This window comes from Anser anser, assembly GCF_964211835.1.
Source record: "Anser anser genome assembly, chromosome: W".
NCBI lineage: Eukaryota > Metazoa > Chordata > Aves > Anseriformes > Anatidae > Anser > Anser anser.
Window position 1 is genome coordinate 16,347,806 of NC_139731.1, and position 12,805 is coordinate 16,360,610.

At 41.7% G+C, this 12,805-nt stretch overlaps 1 protein-coding gene across 5 annotated transcripts in view; it reads left to right on the forward strand.

Moving 5' to 3' along the window:
- The window catches only part of LOC310888633 (WD repeat-containing protein 7), a 114,382-nt gene that overhangs the window by 86,741 nt on the left and 14,836 nt on the right, over positions 1-12,805 (forward strand). For 4 of the 5 annotated variants that reach the window (XM_083815529.1, XM_083815532.1, XM_083815531.1 and 1 more), the window contains one exon: positions 1,106-1,205. In XM_083815529.1, the coding sequence (XP_083671655.1) occupies positions 1,106-1,205 (100 nt within the window). Of the gene's footprint in view, positions 1-1,105; positions 1,206-4,736; positions 6,437-12,805 lie in introns of those variants that run through there. The other variant, XM_083815533.1, reaches the window with a different exon arrangement.

Here is a 12,805-nt window from a genome sequence, read left to right on the forward strand (position 1 = left end):
CTGTCTGCGGGGCGGGTGGTCCTCGGGCTGCGGGAGGACGGGGGTGCAGAAGTGCCTCTGGGCTGGGCCGCCTTGCCCTTTCTCTTGCGCGGAACTGAATGATTTTCATTTCCCTGTGTGCGTTTGTTTGTTAACACCGTGGTTCGTGCCGTTTGCCTTCCCGACTGCCATCCCACGCTGCAGAAACAAGTGTATCGTCCCTGTAAGGGAGCAGTTGCTATGGCACTCTGGGAATCCTTAAGAACAAGGAGATGGATCATTGTAAGATCCGTTGTCTGAAGCCATAAATATGGTCAGCAGAATATTTTCACAGACCGATTCTAGCAAGCTCTGGCAGCCTTTGCTATAGTAAAATTTAACTGAAACATTAAAATTTAAGTGGAAAAGCAATCAACAGTTTTCATGGGTCTGTTCTTCCCTTGAGAAGACAGGCATAGATATTCCCAAATATTTCAACTGGAAATAAGGGTTCTGATTCTCTTGTGTTTCAAGATAGAGAAATTCCTTGAATTTTGCAATTTTTTGTGTTCAGATTGATGGCATACACTCACATCAAACTTTAAGGACTCTCAAGTGCTTCTCAGCTCCCTTTCACCTGAAGAATGTTGTTGGGTTAGAGACAGTTTGATGACTTGTCCTTCTTCTTCCTTTTTATTTTTTTTGAGTTTGCATATTTTTCCCTTTGCTTCCTTGAACCTTTCTCACTTGATTTTCAAAGAAAAACGCTCTGAAATCATTCAGGGTGTCTCACTTAACCCTTTGACATCCAGCATTATTGTTGTGTGGAGCTGTAAACTACGCTTGCACATGGACGTTCAAGGAACTGGTGATTATTGCACAGATTATTCCCAAACTCAACAGAATTGCTGTAACGCTGTTTAGTAAAAATAAAAAAATAAATCAGATAGGATTCTGCAGTGATGTGCCAAACACCAGTTGGGTTTGTTTGCTAAATGCCACATATGAAAACTGGCAGCTGATGGATTTTGAAATCAAATCTCTGTTCCAGCACTAATGTTAATTACCCAATGGCATTGCAAATTAATTTTAACATCATGCAGGCAGGTCAGATCTCACCTGTTACTTGTTATAATGTTCAATTCAGGTTCTACATGGTCAGCTATTACGAGCGGAGTCACAGAATAGCAGTTGGAGCTCGCCATGGTTCAGTGGCCCTCTACGACATCCGGACTGGGAAATGTCAGGTAAATAAATCATTGTGACTTCCTCCCCATAAAGTGTGGAAGTTATTGAAAGGAAAGAGCAGCAAGCTCTGCATCGGTTGACATGCTGAGCTGCTGGAACATTATGGATAATGCTAAGGGGATCAATAGTTTAATGAAGGACTCAAAGTATATAGAGCCCTACTGTCTTCATTCACTGGAACTGAATGGGTGCCCCAGATGGGTTAATAATGAAAGCCTAAAGTTAGGTGATACCCTTGCCCTGAAATAAATGAAAAATCTGATTTAAGAAGTTAAGCTTTATAGAAGTATACTTATCTACGATAGAAGTCACAAAGAAAATCTACTGGTTATTTCTTCCTAAAACTCCTCTCTGTGAAATGGCGCAATGCTCCTGTCTGAGGTATTTACACTTCTCTGATATTAAATAAGATACGTGTTTTCTTACCCGTCACCTAGGAGAGGATGTACGTGAGGATAACATTGAAATGAGTGCTTTGCTTGAATTTGCTTGGAATTACAAATGTTTGAGTAACAAAGCATTTTCAGAAAAGTTAATTGGTAAGACCCTTTATTATTCCTCATGCTAAGTGATCAACTGTTATTCCTCATTGAATTTCAGTAGTCCTTATGTAAAGCTTGGAAAAAATACCTATATTTTAAATCTGCCTTATTAGTTGTTTTTGGTTGTTGGCTGTTTTTTAGTGTTTTGGGGTGGGTTTTTTTGTTTGGTGGTTTGAGGATTTTTTTGATGTAAATGTAATGGTTGGGTGCAAATATGTTTTTTGTTTCTAAACTTGGACTAAATCCTTAGTCCTTATAACACATGCATTATAGACAAGGTAGCATAGATTTCTTTCTGCTAAATCTGCAGTGTCACTTAGTACTTTGCTGGCAGAACCGTGTGCGTAGGTACACATGGCTGGTTCGTTTTCTGTTCTGAAATTTTGATTATTTCCCAAAACCAGTAGCTAACAACGTTGTACATTTTGGCATTTTTTGTTTAGACAGCTGTCTATGGAAGCTGAGCTGGCCAAATTTATTTCATAATAGCTATATAATGCAGGCAAAGAGTATCAGTGGACTGTTCTATCTTGTTTTAGATCATTGTTTGGATCATGATTTATTAATTTAACTACAAAATTACTCCACAAGAACTGCTTTATATTGATATATCAGATGTCACTGAGCATTTTTGCTGCCTTGCAGTCCTGTCATCAGCACCTGGCCAAGATTATGCCTTGCTGCACACAGCTATCTATATTCCCGTTTCCAAATATACATGTTGCATTACTTTTTCTCCCAGCTATTCACCAACCAGCATGACAAAGCAGTTAGTTGCTGAACATCTCCTTCTGGCCATTAAGAGACACTGACCACGATTCCTTTCTGTGTGCATCATTGCACCGAAAATTGAGAGTGCAAAGTCCAGATAAGTCTGTGAAGTCTTGGCATCTCAAACTAACAGCTAATTCCTGATCCTGCTGGAGAGGAGGGGAAAAAAAAGCACAACCATACACTTCCTTGCATCCCTCTGTTTTCAGAGCACAAGAAGATTGGTGACAAAGCCCATTCTTCCATTTAGCAACAGTATTTAACCAGTGCTATCATCCTTGCATTTTTAACTTTGTCTAATTCGTGCTTCATCTACTGAACTGGCTCCACGGTGAACAGAGGTGTTTGGTAGTATGTGGAGTAATTATGAAAGGTCTTTCTTGACAAAGTGAATTCCAGATGGGTCTGTAAAGCATTTTACACAATCTGGTGGTCTACAGTAGTTTCGCAGAAGACCAGAGTTCTTTTAAAATGGATTCTGTGTAATGACCACCAGCTCTTGTGAAGGTGATTGTCTTGGTGGTTGCAACACTTTTATCCGAAGTAGTGTCACTTCCTTGTTAGCTGACGTTCTTTTGTGTTTGGTTCCTGGAACTAACTCCAGATTTCTGCCAGTAAATTGTCTGAGTAATTCACTGCCTGAATTTGATGTGTTCGTGAATATTCACAGTACTTGTTTTCTTACTTTCTTAGTAAGCTTCCATGTAAGGCATGGGGGGCAGAAGTGGGTATGACAGGAAAATTTGGACAGGATTCTTTGCAGATTTTATTATTCATAAGATTAGAGAAATCTGTTGAGGGCCACATATATTATTAGGGGGCAACGCCATCTATTGGATACAGATTTCTTATTCCAAATCCAATCGTTTAATTTATTTCTCACAGTTACAGCTTTCAGGCTGCTCAGAAGGCATGAGATAAATTTAGGACTGTGTAGAAGAAGATAATGTTGCAAAAAGCTCATTTTTTTTTTGTTTTTACAAAAAGTTAAGCTTTTCAAAGTGTTTATCAAAATATTTTAATCGCTTAATATGTTTAAATTGAGCATGACTTAGAGCAGTTACGTGGGAAGTGCCTTTTGGGATCAGGGTCCTGCTGTAAGGCAGAGCAAGAAGTGGGTCAGCCCCGCACCACAGGGCAGTGTGCTGGATGCCTTGGCCAGCCCCGCTCCTGAGTGCTGTGCTGGGACCATTTACCTTTCTGTAAAAAAATTTATACCAAAAAATGTTTCTGTTGCCCAGGCCACTGTCTATCTTAAGGTCTTTTTTTTTTTCTGTTTATAGTGTTTATTGAAAGACCAGAACTACCAGAAGTTACAGGATCAAAAAAAAAAAAAAAAAGCTTAATATTCACTATTTATTAAATTTCTTTTTTTCTGAAGCTGTAAAAATAATTTTGTATTTAGTAAGTATGCTGGTGTTTTGAAAGTACAAGTTTTAAATAGATAAGAGAGTTTTATTAGTTACCCTCATCGTAATTCATATGTAACCCATTTTTAGTCAGGGATAGGAGGAGGTGGGAACAGCTTGCTTTTCCCCTGCTTTACACTCATCATTAAGGGTGTTCATTAACTGAGCTTAGAGCCGAGATAAGCGCAAGGGGAGACCAAGATACAGGTGGGACCTCCTGGGGACACGAAGGCCTGCTCCTGCTGCAGCAGGCAGCAACGGCTGAAAAAAACTGGGTTTCTTGGCACTCAGTGCTCTGCGTGAAAGGCGGTTCCAGAATACCGACGGGTTAAAATATCAAGGGTTAGAAATCTGTTCTTTTATTCCCACGCCAGTGTAGGTATGGTTATTTAAGCCTCTGTACCAACATTGACCTTTATCTTAAATAACCATTTCCTCTCCTTGGATTTTGCTCTTCTGTATTTGCAGGCAGCCTTTGTTCTGTAAGGGGAAAAGAACAGAGGGCTTTAAAACTCCATCACCGGAACGTTCTCTCCGTTTTTGTTCAGCATCCTTAGGCAAAATATTCATTTTTTATTTATTCCAGTCTTACTGCTTAGCTTCCCCGAATCTTCTTTCCTTTCTCACCTTTGTGGAAGCACACAAATGCAGAGCTTTGAAAAGCCTTTCACTTGAATATTTTTCAAAACCACGTTAAGTCTCACATTTTTGGCACGTGCCTGGTATGCCTGTGTGTGAAGAAGAGCTTCCTCTTCTTTTTACTTTCTTTACTTACTCCTAATACGTTTTGCTGTGTTGTGTTTCCAAGTCCCAGAGGTAACTCCTCTCGGCTCAGGGCGTAGGTTTCAGGCGGCCTCCACACGCGTGGCTCAGGAGCCCGAGGGTGGAAGAAGTGAGCCTTGGAGTTCTCCGTCGCACCGAAGACATTCCTCGCTTTCTGCAGCAGTTCCAGCAGGCACCAGCAGCAGCGACTGCTGCAGAGCGTTCAGCAATAAATAAAATAAAAGCTCGCTGTCGATGAAAAGATTTCAGTTGCAGTTCCAAGCTTGGCTTACGCCAGGAGGCCTGTAGGTGGTCCGCTTCCTCCTCGTCAGCCGGGGGCATGCGGCTGGTGCCTGGCCTCACTGGAGCCGGTGCTGGGGCTGTCAGGATCTCCCCGTCTCCGTGCCGTCGTGCCGCAGTGCTCCGTGCCTGGTGCTCGCATGCGGCCTGGGCCAGGTGTGCTGCCTTGGCCCCTCGCCCCCGGGAGCTTCGGGAAGGCTCTTGGAGAGCGGCTGCAGGAGCAGGCGACGCTGTTTGCGTCTGCTCAGCAGTGAATCCGGCACATCACACGCATACAAACTCACGCTAAATCCGGCACAGCAGTGAGATCCTTTCCCCACACGTGCTCCTGATCTCGCGGGGAGACCTCTCGCGGCCGCGGGTGCTGCAGGGGCTGAGGCGGGCGCCGTGTCGGGAAGCCCCTCTGCCACCGCCAGCGGGGCCGCGGCACGCGTCTGCTCGCCCCCGCCTGCTGCTGCCGTCCGCGCTGAATAATTCATGAAAATATAACCCGATAACTTACTGCTGCGCATACTGAAATAGTTACGGTGATGAAAATAAGGCTTAAAAGGTTGTTTTTTCATTTCAGACGGCCATGCTGAAAATAATAATAATAATAATCGTTGCTTTTAGATCCGGTTGATGGCAAGATCTGAGTAGTGTGGCTTTTTTGTATTACTAAGATTGTCACAGAATTAACACGGTTTATACTTCGTAGAAAATTTTATAGTAATTATCATCAGCAGAACAAACTGCTACCCTGAATACGTGCTCTCTTAAATGTGGTTATTTTGTTTTTTCACGACAGGTGAAATAGGGCAGGAATTTTATCATCTCCTTGAAGAAAAAAGGCAGGCTTTTTAGCTGTAATAATGGAAAACAGAAGCATTTCATGGTTTTTTTTTTCCTTCAAGCATGTTTTTATTTTGTTTTCAAGAAAGATGGTTGTACATACCGACTGAGAAATTACATCTAATGATTAATAGAATGATGGATGTCAAGAATCACCTTTTTTAACAAATAATAAATCAACATTTATATATGATAGGGTTTTTTTCCAGAGAAATTTACAATATTAGTATCACTTATTTAACAAAGTGTCAATTATTAATACTACCGGTAAAATGTTGCCTCAAAGCCAGTTATCTGCAATTCAGTATTTTGCGTTTGGTTTGCATCATTGTTATTGCAGATACAGATGCATCTATTAATGTGTGATTTCTGCTTAATAATTTAAAAGATACATTATTAATTATCATACTTCAATTTTTTAAACTGCTCTACATTAAACTCTTATGTTCCAGTATCTATCTTACTCATTTCAGGGGGCTTGGATTTTAGTTTATTTTTAAGGCGTTGAATTGAAATGAAAATTACAAGCACGTTTTGTTGTAGCATGAGCTTTCCAAATACGTATTTTTCGGGATCTATTTTTTTCTATAATTTAATATAGAGATTGGTCTCTCTCTCTCCCTCTCTCATTAAATTATTTATTAAACACTATCTGAGCATTACTGTATATTCCCAACGCCTAACGTTAGGGCAATACGAAGTTTGAATTAATTTGGTTTTTAGGGTGCCTCGCTGCCCTAGCAGCAGCTTGTTGTGGGGAGCGGGGCCGGGCAGTGTCCTTCCCATGGCTGTATTGATTTGCCCTTCAGCTGTTTGCAGTGCATAGAGAACCCAGGGCCTTGTTGTTGATTATCTACACAATGTCTCGGTGAACATTATTGACCCATTGCCGCTTACTGCCTATGGCTCTTGATTTTTCACACCGTCTCCATGACACTCATAATAAAACATACTATCTTATTGCTACCCAGCTCTGGAAGCCAACTGCTCTACCCTTAGAACAACAGCTGCCGTTCTGGAGAGCATTTTATTTTATGCGGGGCGAAGAGTTGTGGCGATTTGAGGATTGTCTTTGTACTCTGTTGCAAGGGGGCCCTGTATCTGGTGGTTGAGCTCCATCCTGCGAGGCAGGCGTTTACTCGCAGAAAAGCAGCTCGGTTGTTCCTGCATCCGGTATTGCAGATTTCAGAGAGAGGTTATGTGAGGCTGTATCAAAACTGCTTTTGAAATGTTTGAATAATCAAAATATGCCGGGAGGGTTTAAAAATATATATTATTATGAAAAGTGAGATGATATAAAATGTCAGGATTGCTTTTGAAATTTAAAACGCTGATATTAAATGCCAAACTAATTACCACAAATAGAAATATCAATCAGTTCAGCATTTTTGTTTTAGCTAGTAAGTTACCTGATTTTTCCAAATTCGTTAAATTATGTTTTACTGTAAAATGGCTGTATCTTGGAGGAGATTATGGGGGTAAACACTTTGTAGTAATGTCATCTGTTACAATAATATTATTTTACTTTAAATTATTGCTGCTAACTGCCATTATGAGGGGATGTCTTTGATTTTGCATAAATAAAACTACCGAACAATAAAGGAATCTTAAAGTATTAAAATGCACTGGAATCTCTGCTGTAAGCTTAAATTAGAGTTATTTAAAACAGCTAAACTTTGGCATATTTTCAGAAAGAAATGTAGTCAATTTTTACTGTTGAATCCATTCAGCATTTTCCCTTGCTGAAGAATTAGTGCTTTTGTGATGAGAATATTTTTAAATCCTTCAAAAACACTTTTTCCTGAGACAGATGATAAGATGTAAAGGATCTAGAGGAGGACCGAAGTTTTTCTCAGTCTTGCAGTGTGATGAGCTGCCTTCTGGGGGATGCTGAGCACCCTCGGCACCTAGGGAAGACCCAGCTTCCTTGTAAGAGCAGGTATTTTATTTTTTTTTAATAGTGCCTAGTACCACATCCATCAGTGTGGCATCAGCAGTCTCCAGAGCTGCATTTAGTATTTCAGCGTGTATTCATCACCAGCGATGTCTCTCTCAGGAAAGCAAAGTTGGAAGTGGAGGGAGCTGACTGACGGATGGCTTTTGGGGCGGGAAGGGGGCGAAGCCCGGAAGGGTCCCTGCGATCCCCAGGCCATGGGCATCTTCAGAGGTCATCTCATCCTGATCTTCGGTTTTCCAGTAACGGAAAACCCACCAGCATCATCATCATTTCTTTCAGCAGTTAATTATTTTCATTTTTTAAACTGTATTTTGTTATTTCTAGATAAATTTTGCTGTAGTTTCAACTTCGCACCAGTTGGTCCTGTTTTACATTTAACTGCTAATTTGCATGAGAGCTTGTTAATTTGTTTTCTACACGTGGGTGCTGTAGGTGGTGATCAGTCATACCGTCGTCCTCGCTGAACCAGAGAGACGGGCCCTTCCTCACCGCGCGCAGGAAGGCCGGGCCGGGCCGGGGCGCCGTGCCCGTTGGGGTCCTGGCCCGCTGGTCCTGCCCGGACCCCCAAAGCCTCGCCGTGTTCTTGCCAAGCTTTTGGGTGGCTCCTGGGTGAGGAGGTGCCCCGACGGGACTCTGGCAGCGGTGCACCACGTCAGCAGTTTTTCGGTTTACAGTTGCATTCCAGAGCACATCGATTAACCGGTGTCTAACCCAGGTAGCGGCTGACCTGTTCCTTACGTGACCTGTTCCTTACGTGTCGTTCTCATTTCTCACAGAAATGTGTAAAACTGTACCAGATACTTCTCAGAAGTCTTTCCCCCTCAGGGTTTTGACTTTTATAATCAAATGTAAATTTCAGTAAGCTAGCTTGATCCTACCTCTTTTGTGTAAAACTATGCTGTTGACAATGATTATACTATATAAATATTTCAGTAGTATCAATTTCATATGAAACATTCCTCTCCTTGGGGAGATTTACATCAAGCAGGTAAGCTTTATAGTTAATGTTATAGCTAGTAACGCGAGCTTTGCCCTGCTGTGCAACATCCGTGTTTTTCTATCACTTGGAAGCAGCCTGAGGAGTTAATGCTCCAGAGGTAAAATACTGTTATTATGTTTCCTACTGAGGCCAGATGGCCCTTTTTGAGGATGAGCTACATGCAGTGCAGGCAGATGGGACAGGTGCCTCTTGTGCGAGTGACGAAGACAAAACCTTCCCATTGCTGAGGAGCTCTAAACCTCCCTGAGCAGATCGTGAAGACGTCGACTCACAGAATGGTTTGGGTTGGAGGCGACCTTAAAGACCATCCAGTTCGAACAGCTCCCACCAGAGCAGGCTGCTCAAAGCCCCACCCAGCCTGGCCTCGAACACTTCCAGCGATGGGCCGGTTGGCATGGTGGTGGCCAGCGGAGCACTAACCAGGGTGGGATCTCGTGGAGGGCCTTTCCTGATGCACCTCAGGGTGGGCTTGGCTTCGGCAGGGGTCTGGCAGGCAGCCTGCTGCCCCCAGGCAGCCAGCGGGGCTTGCGGTTGCCTATGGGACAGCGGCAGCTCGTTCGTGAGTAGGGCTGGGTGAGTGCCGGACGTGTCCCGCGGGACATGCAGTGGTGGCCTGGAGACTTATGACCAATTTTTCAGAAATAATACTGAACGGTATTGCCAGTTCTCACAAAATTTGTTGAAGTTTTATGAAGGCTTTCGAAGTATTTACTTATGCAGCTGTCTAATCAAAATGCCAGACAGCTTTTGCGCTGCTTGCTCGGTCTGACCATCAGTAAACTTCCACAGTTTTCCTGAAAGCATTCAGCAGCCAAGAAGGCTGATCAAGGGCTTCTGTTTGCTTTTTGTAGTTGTGTTTGTGTGTGTGTGTGTGTGTTAAGGTGGTGAATCCAAACACACCAGTAATTTTGTGCTTACAAGGGGTTTGTCTGGTGCAGCTTCTATTTCCCTGCTCTCTCTAAACACTGTTCTGGCCGAGAAAATTTGAAATTGACATTCTTCTTGAAATTCACATTCTGCTTGCTCATGCGAATTTTGACAAATTTCCTCAAATTTCTATTTCTAGAGAAACTGATGGATAGCTAAAAGGGGAAATATATGGCTGCAATCAACTCTACATTTTTCATAGGGAGGTTATATTCAGGTTGGAGATTACTCGTGCTGCGCTCAAATCTGAAAATCCCAAAGTAAAATTGTTTACAACCTTATTCTTGGCCTTAATTCTGTTTTGGAAAAAAAATTATCATAAGAAAAGGGATGAATAAAAATAACAATTCTAAAAGAAAGGCTGCTAAGCAATTAGACTAATTTATGTATATTGTGGGGGTTTTTTACTTTTTTTTTCCTTTAACTGTATGATCTCATCACAGTTTTATTCTGGATAATAGGAAGCTACCTAGATTTAAATAGGCAAATGTTTGCTGGAAATTATTCTGTTGTTTTTGCGGTTCTGTTCATTGTTATGCAGAGATTGTCCTTTTTAGGCTGACCTTTTATTTGTACAGCTTTAAGACCGAGTGTGGTTCTTGGTTGTTGGAGCACAAGGGTGTGTTTCTAACAGTCCATGAAACATGTTCACTGTAGCTCTTTGTCTGCCGACTTGCTCAGTAACAAAAAGATGCTTGATGGTGTGAAGTTGCTATCCACGTAAAGCAAGCTGTTTCAGTGGTGGGTTTTTGAACAGTCAAAGCTTTTAAGTGTATGCAGAGCTTCCTTTAACTGAGTCATAGTTATCAGGTATTGCAAAGGTTAAGCTTTATCAGCTGCACAAAAAAAGGTTGAGGTTTCATCAAAAACTTCCATCCTCACAACCTGTCGACCACAATTTGATGATGATTATTGATTATTTCACAGCCTTTCACTCACTCTGGCACTGCGGCCAGCCTTGATATACAGATAGGGCTTCAGTCCAGCTAAAATAAGACTCCATCTTGATAATGGACTGAGATGAGATACTGTTATTTGATAAAGATAATTGATGTTTCACAGTGAATTGGAAAACAGTTCTGAGTGCACCAGACCTGTGGCTGCTCCATCTGCAAATGTGGCCCTTGTTTACAAAACATAGCAAAAGACATACAGTTAGACCGCTCAGTGACAGTGGGAGTGCACAAAACGCAGCATTTTAGGGTGGGTGGCAATTTCCAGCCACAAATAAAACACTTAAAATAAGAAGCCCGATTTGTAATCTTGCAGTCAGGATGAAGTTTCTTGAACACGTGTGTAGCCTACTTCTGATGCGACAGCCGCGAAATCTTGTTCCTTCTGCTTGGGAGGTACTTGGTAATTTATTTCAGGTGAGCTAAGATCCTAAGGTCTTTCTGTTTTAATATATATACATGACATTTGAATTAGGCAAAATGCTACATGAAGAAGATGAAATTTGTCAAGGGGAAATAAGGCATAGTATACGTCTAGATTTCTTCATTCTCCTCAAGTTTTAGCTCCCTAATTTAAAACATAATGCGTGCTTATGGTCTTCCATAGATGCCTTTGTTGACTGCACATTCTCAGCCTCTGGTTTTGAATTGATTAAGGTATCACTCGTTGCAAGTTCTGTTCACCAAGTTCTTTTAGTCCTATTATAACCTTTGTAACCTCTAATTAAGCAATAGGAGATGGCAGGGAGTGGGGTTATCATGAGATAATGACACCCCAAGTGTGTTATGTGGCACAAGGTTCATCTGTGTGCTGCTAATCCTCTGGGGGAGTGATTATCTAATGATAAACGTACCACATTGCAGCTCATTGATACCGCGGCACTGTGCTCATGCCACTGTCGTCCTGACTGAATTACACTTCCCATTCCAAACGTCATTTTTTTCCATTGATTTTACAAACTGACAATTTTGAGGTTTTCTGAAGTGACTTACATACTGTGCAAAGTCATGACCCTGGAGTCATACTTTTTTTTTTTTTTAATATATTTATGAAGAATATGAAAAAAAAAAGCGTGGTATTTTTTGGTAGACTAAGAGCAGTCTCAGCAGGTTGGATGCAATTAAAAACAAAGTTATCATCAGCATGCAACTGTAATCCAACTTTTTCTTTAGAAGTGCATTAGTATAGAAAAGAATGATAATGTGTTCCTTTTTTTCCCCAAATTGAACACTAAATCAGCGTTAACATACCGTAGAGATATATTTCAAGTAACTAGATTTTAGGATACGTGATTGTTATTGACTTTGGAATGATGGGAAAATATTAATGTCTGGAAGTTGCTTAATAATATTTTGCTCGTTGGAGTCTCTATCGCTATTTCATAGCCAAAGCAGACTTAGAGTCACTATTCATTAATTACAGTCATGATAACTCATAAGTATTAACTCACCTGCATTCTTACTTTGGAGGCTTTTCTTTTCCTCCCTATGCAGGTAAGCAGCAGGCATTTCATCTAGTTTGGGTAAGGTACCTGCCACAGAAGGGTTCGTGCTACCATTCATGAGACTTCTGAGAACGTTTCTGTCCTCGACTGTAGGTGGAATCCAGAAACTTGGGGGCAATGTAATTAATTATCTCTGTTTAAAGTTGCCAGGTAAATTCTTGCTGGGTAACGGAGAGCAGTCCAAAATCCCCCAATTAACTCATACATGCAACCTCTTTGGTTATGTTTCTTTTCATTTAAAAACCCAAGTCTTAGAGGGGAGTGTGGAGAGGACGTAGCTGTGTAACAGGGAATGCCTTTCACTGTGCGCTCTTCCTTCTGGTGTGGGGAAGCACAGGAACGGAGAGGGAGCACATTTCCAGCTGGTCTGTTGCTGTGATGGTGGCTGGACATTTTGATGTGTGATTTCTGAAAACTTTGCTACCGTAAAGAAACCTTCTGAGACCGAGGTCGTTGCTCACTGGTCCGGTGAGGCTTATGCTGAGGCGTTCACGGTCCGGACACTGGCTGGTGCTTGTGGCCAGCTCTGTTACCCACGAACAGAGAGTGGTTTGGGAAAACGTGTGCAGGGAAAAGCACACATTACAGGCAAGAAAACTGTAAAGTAGTCTATTTTCATTGATTAAATCTTGGTTTCCCTTA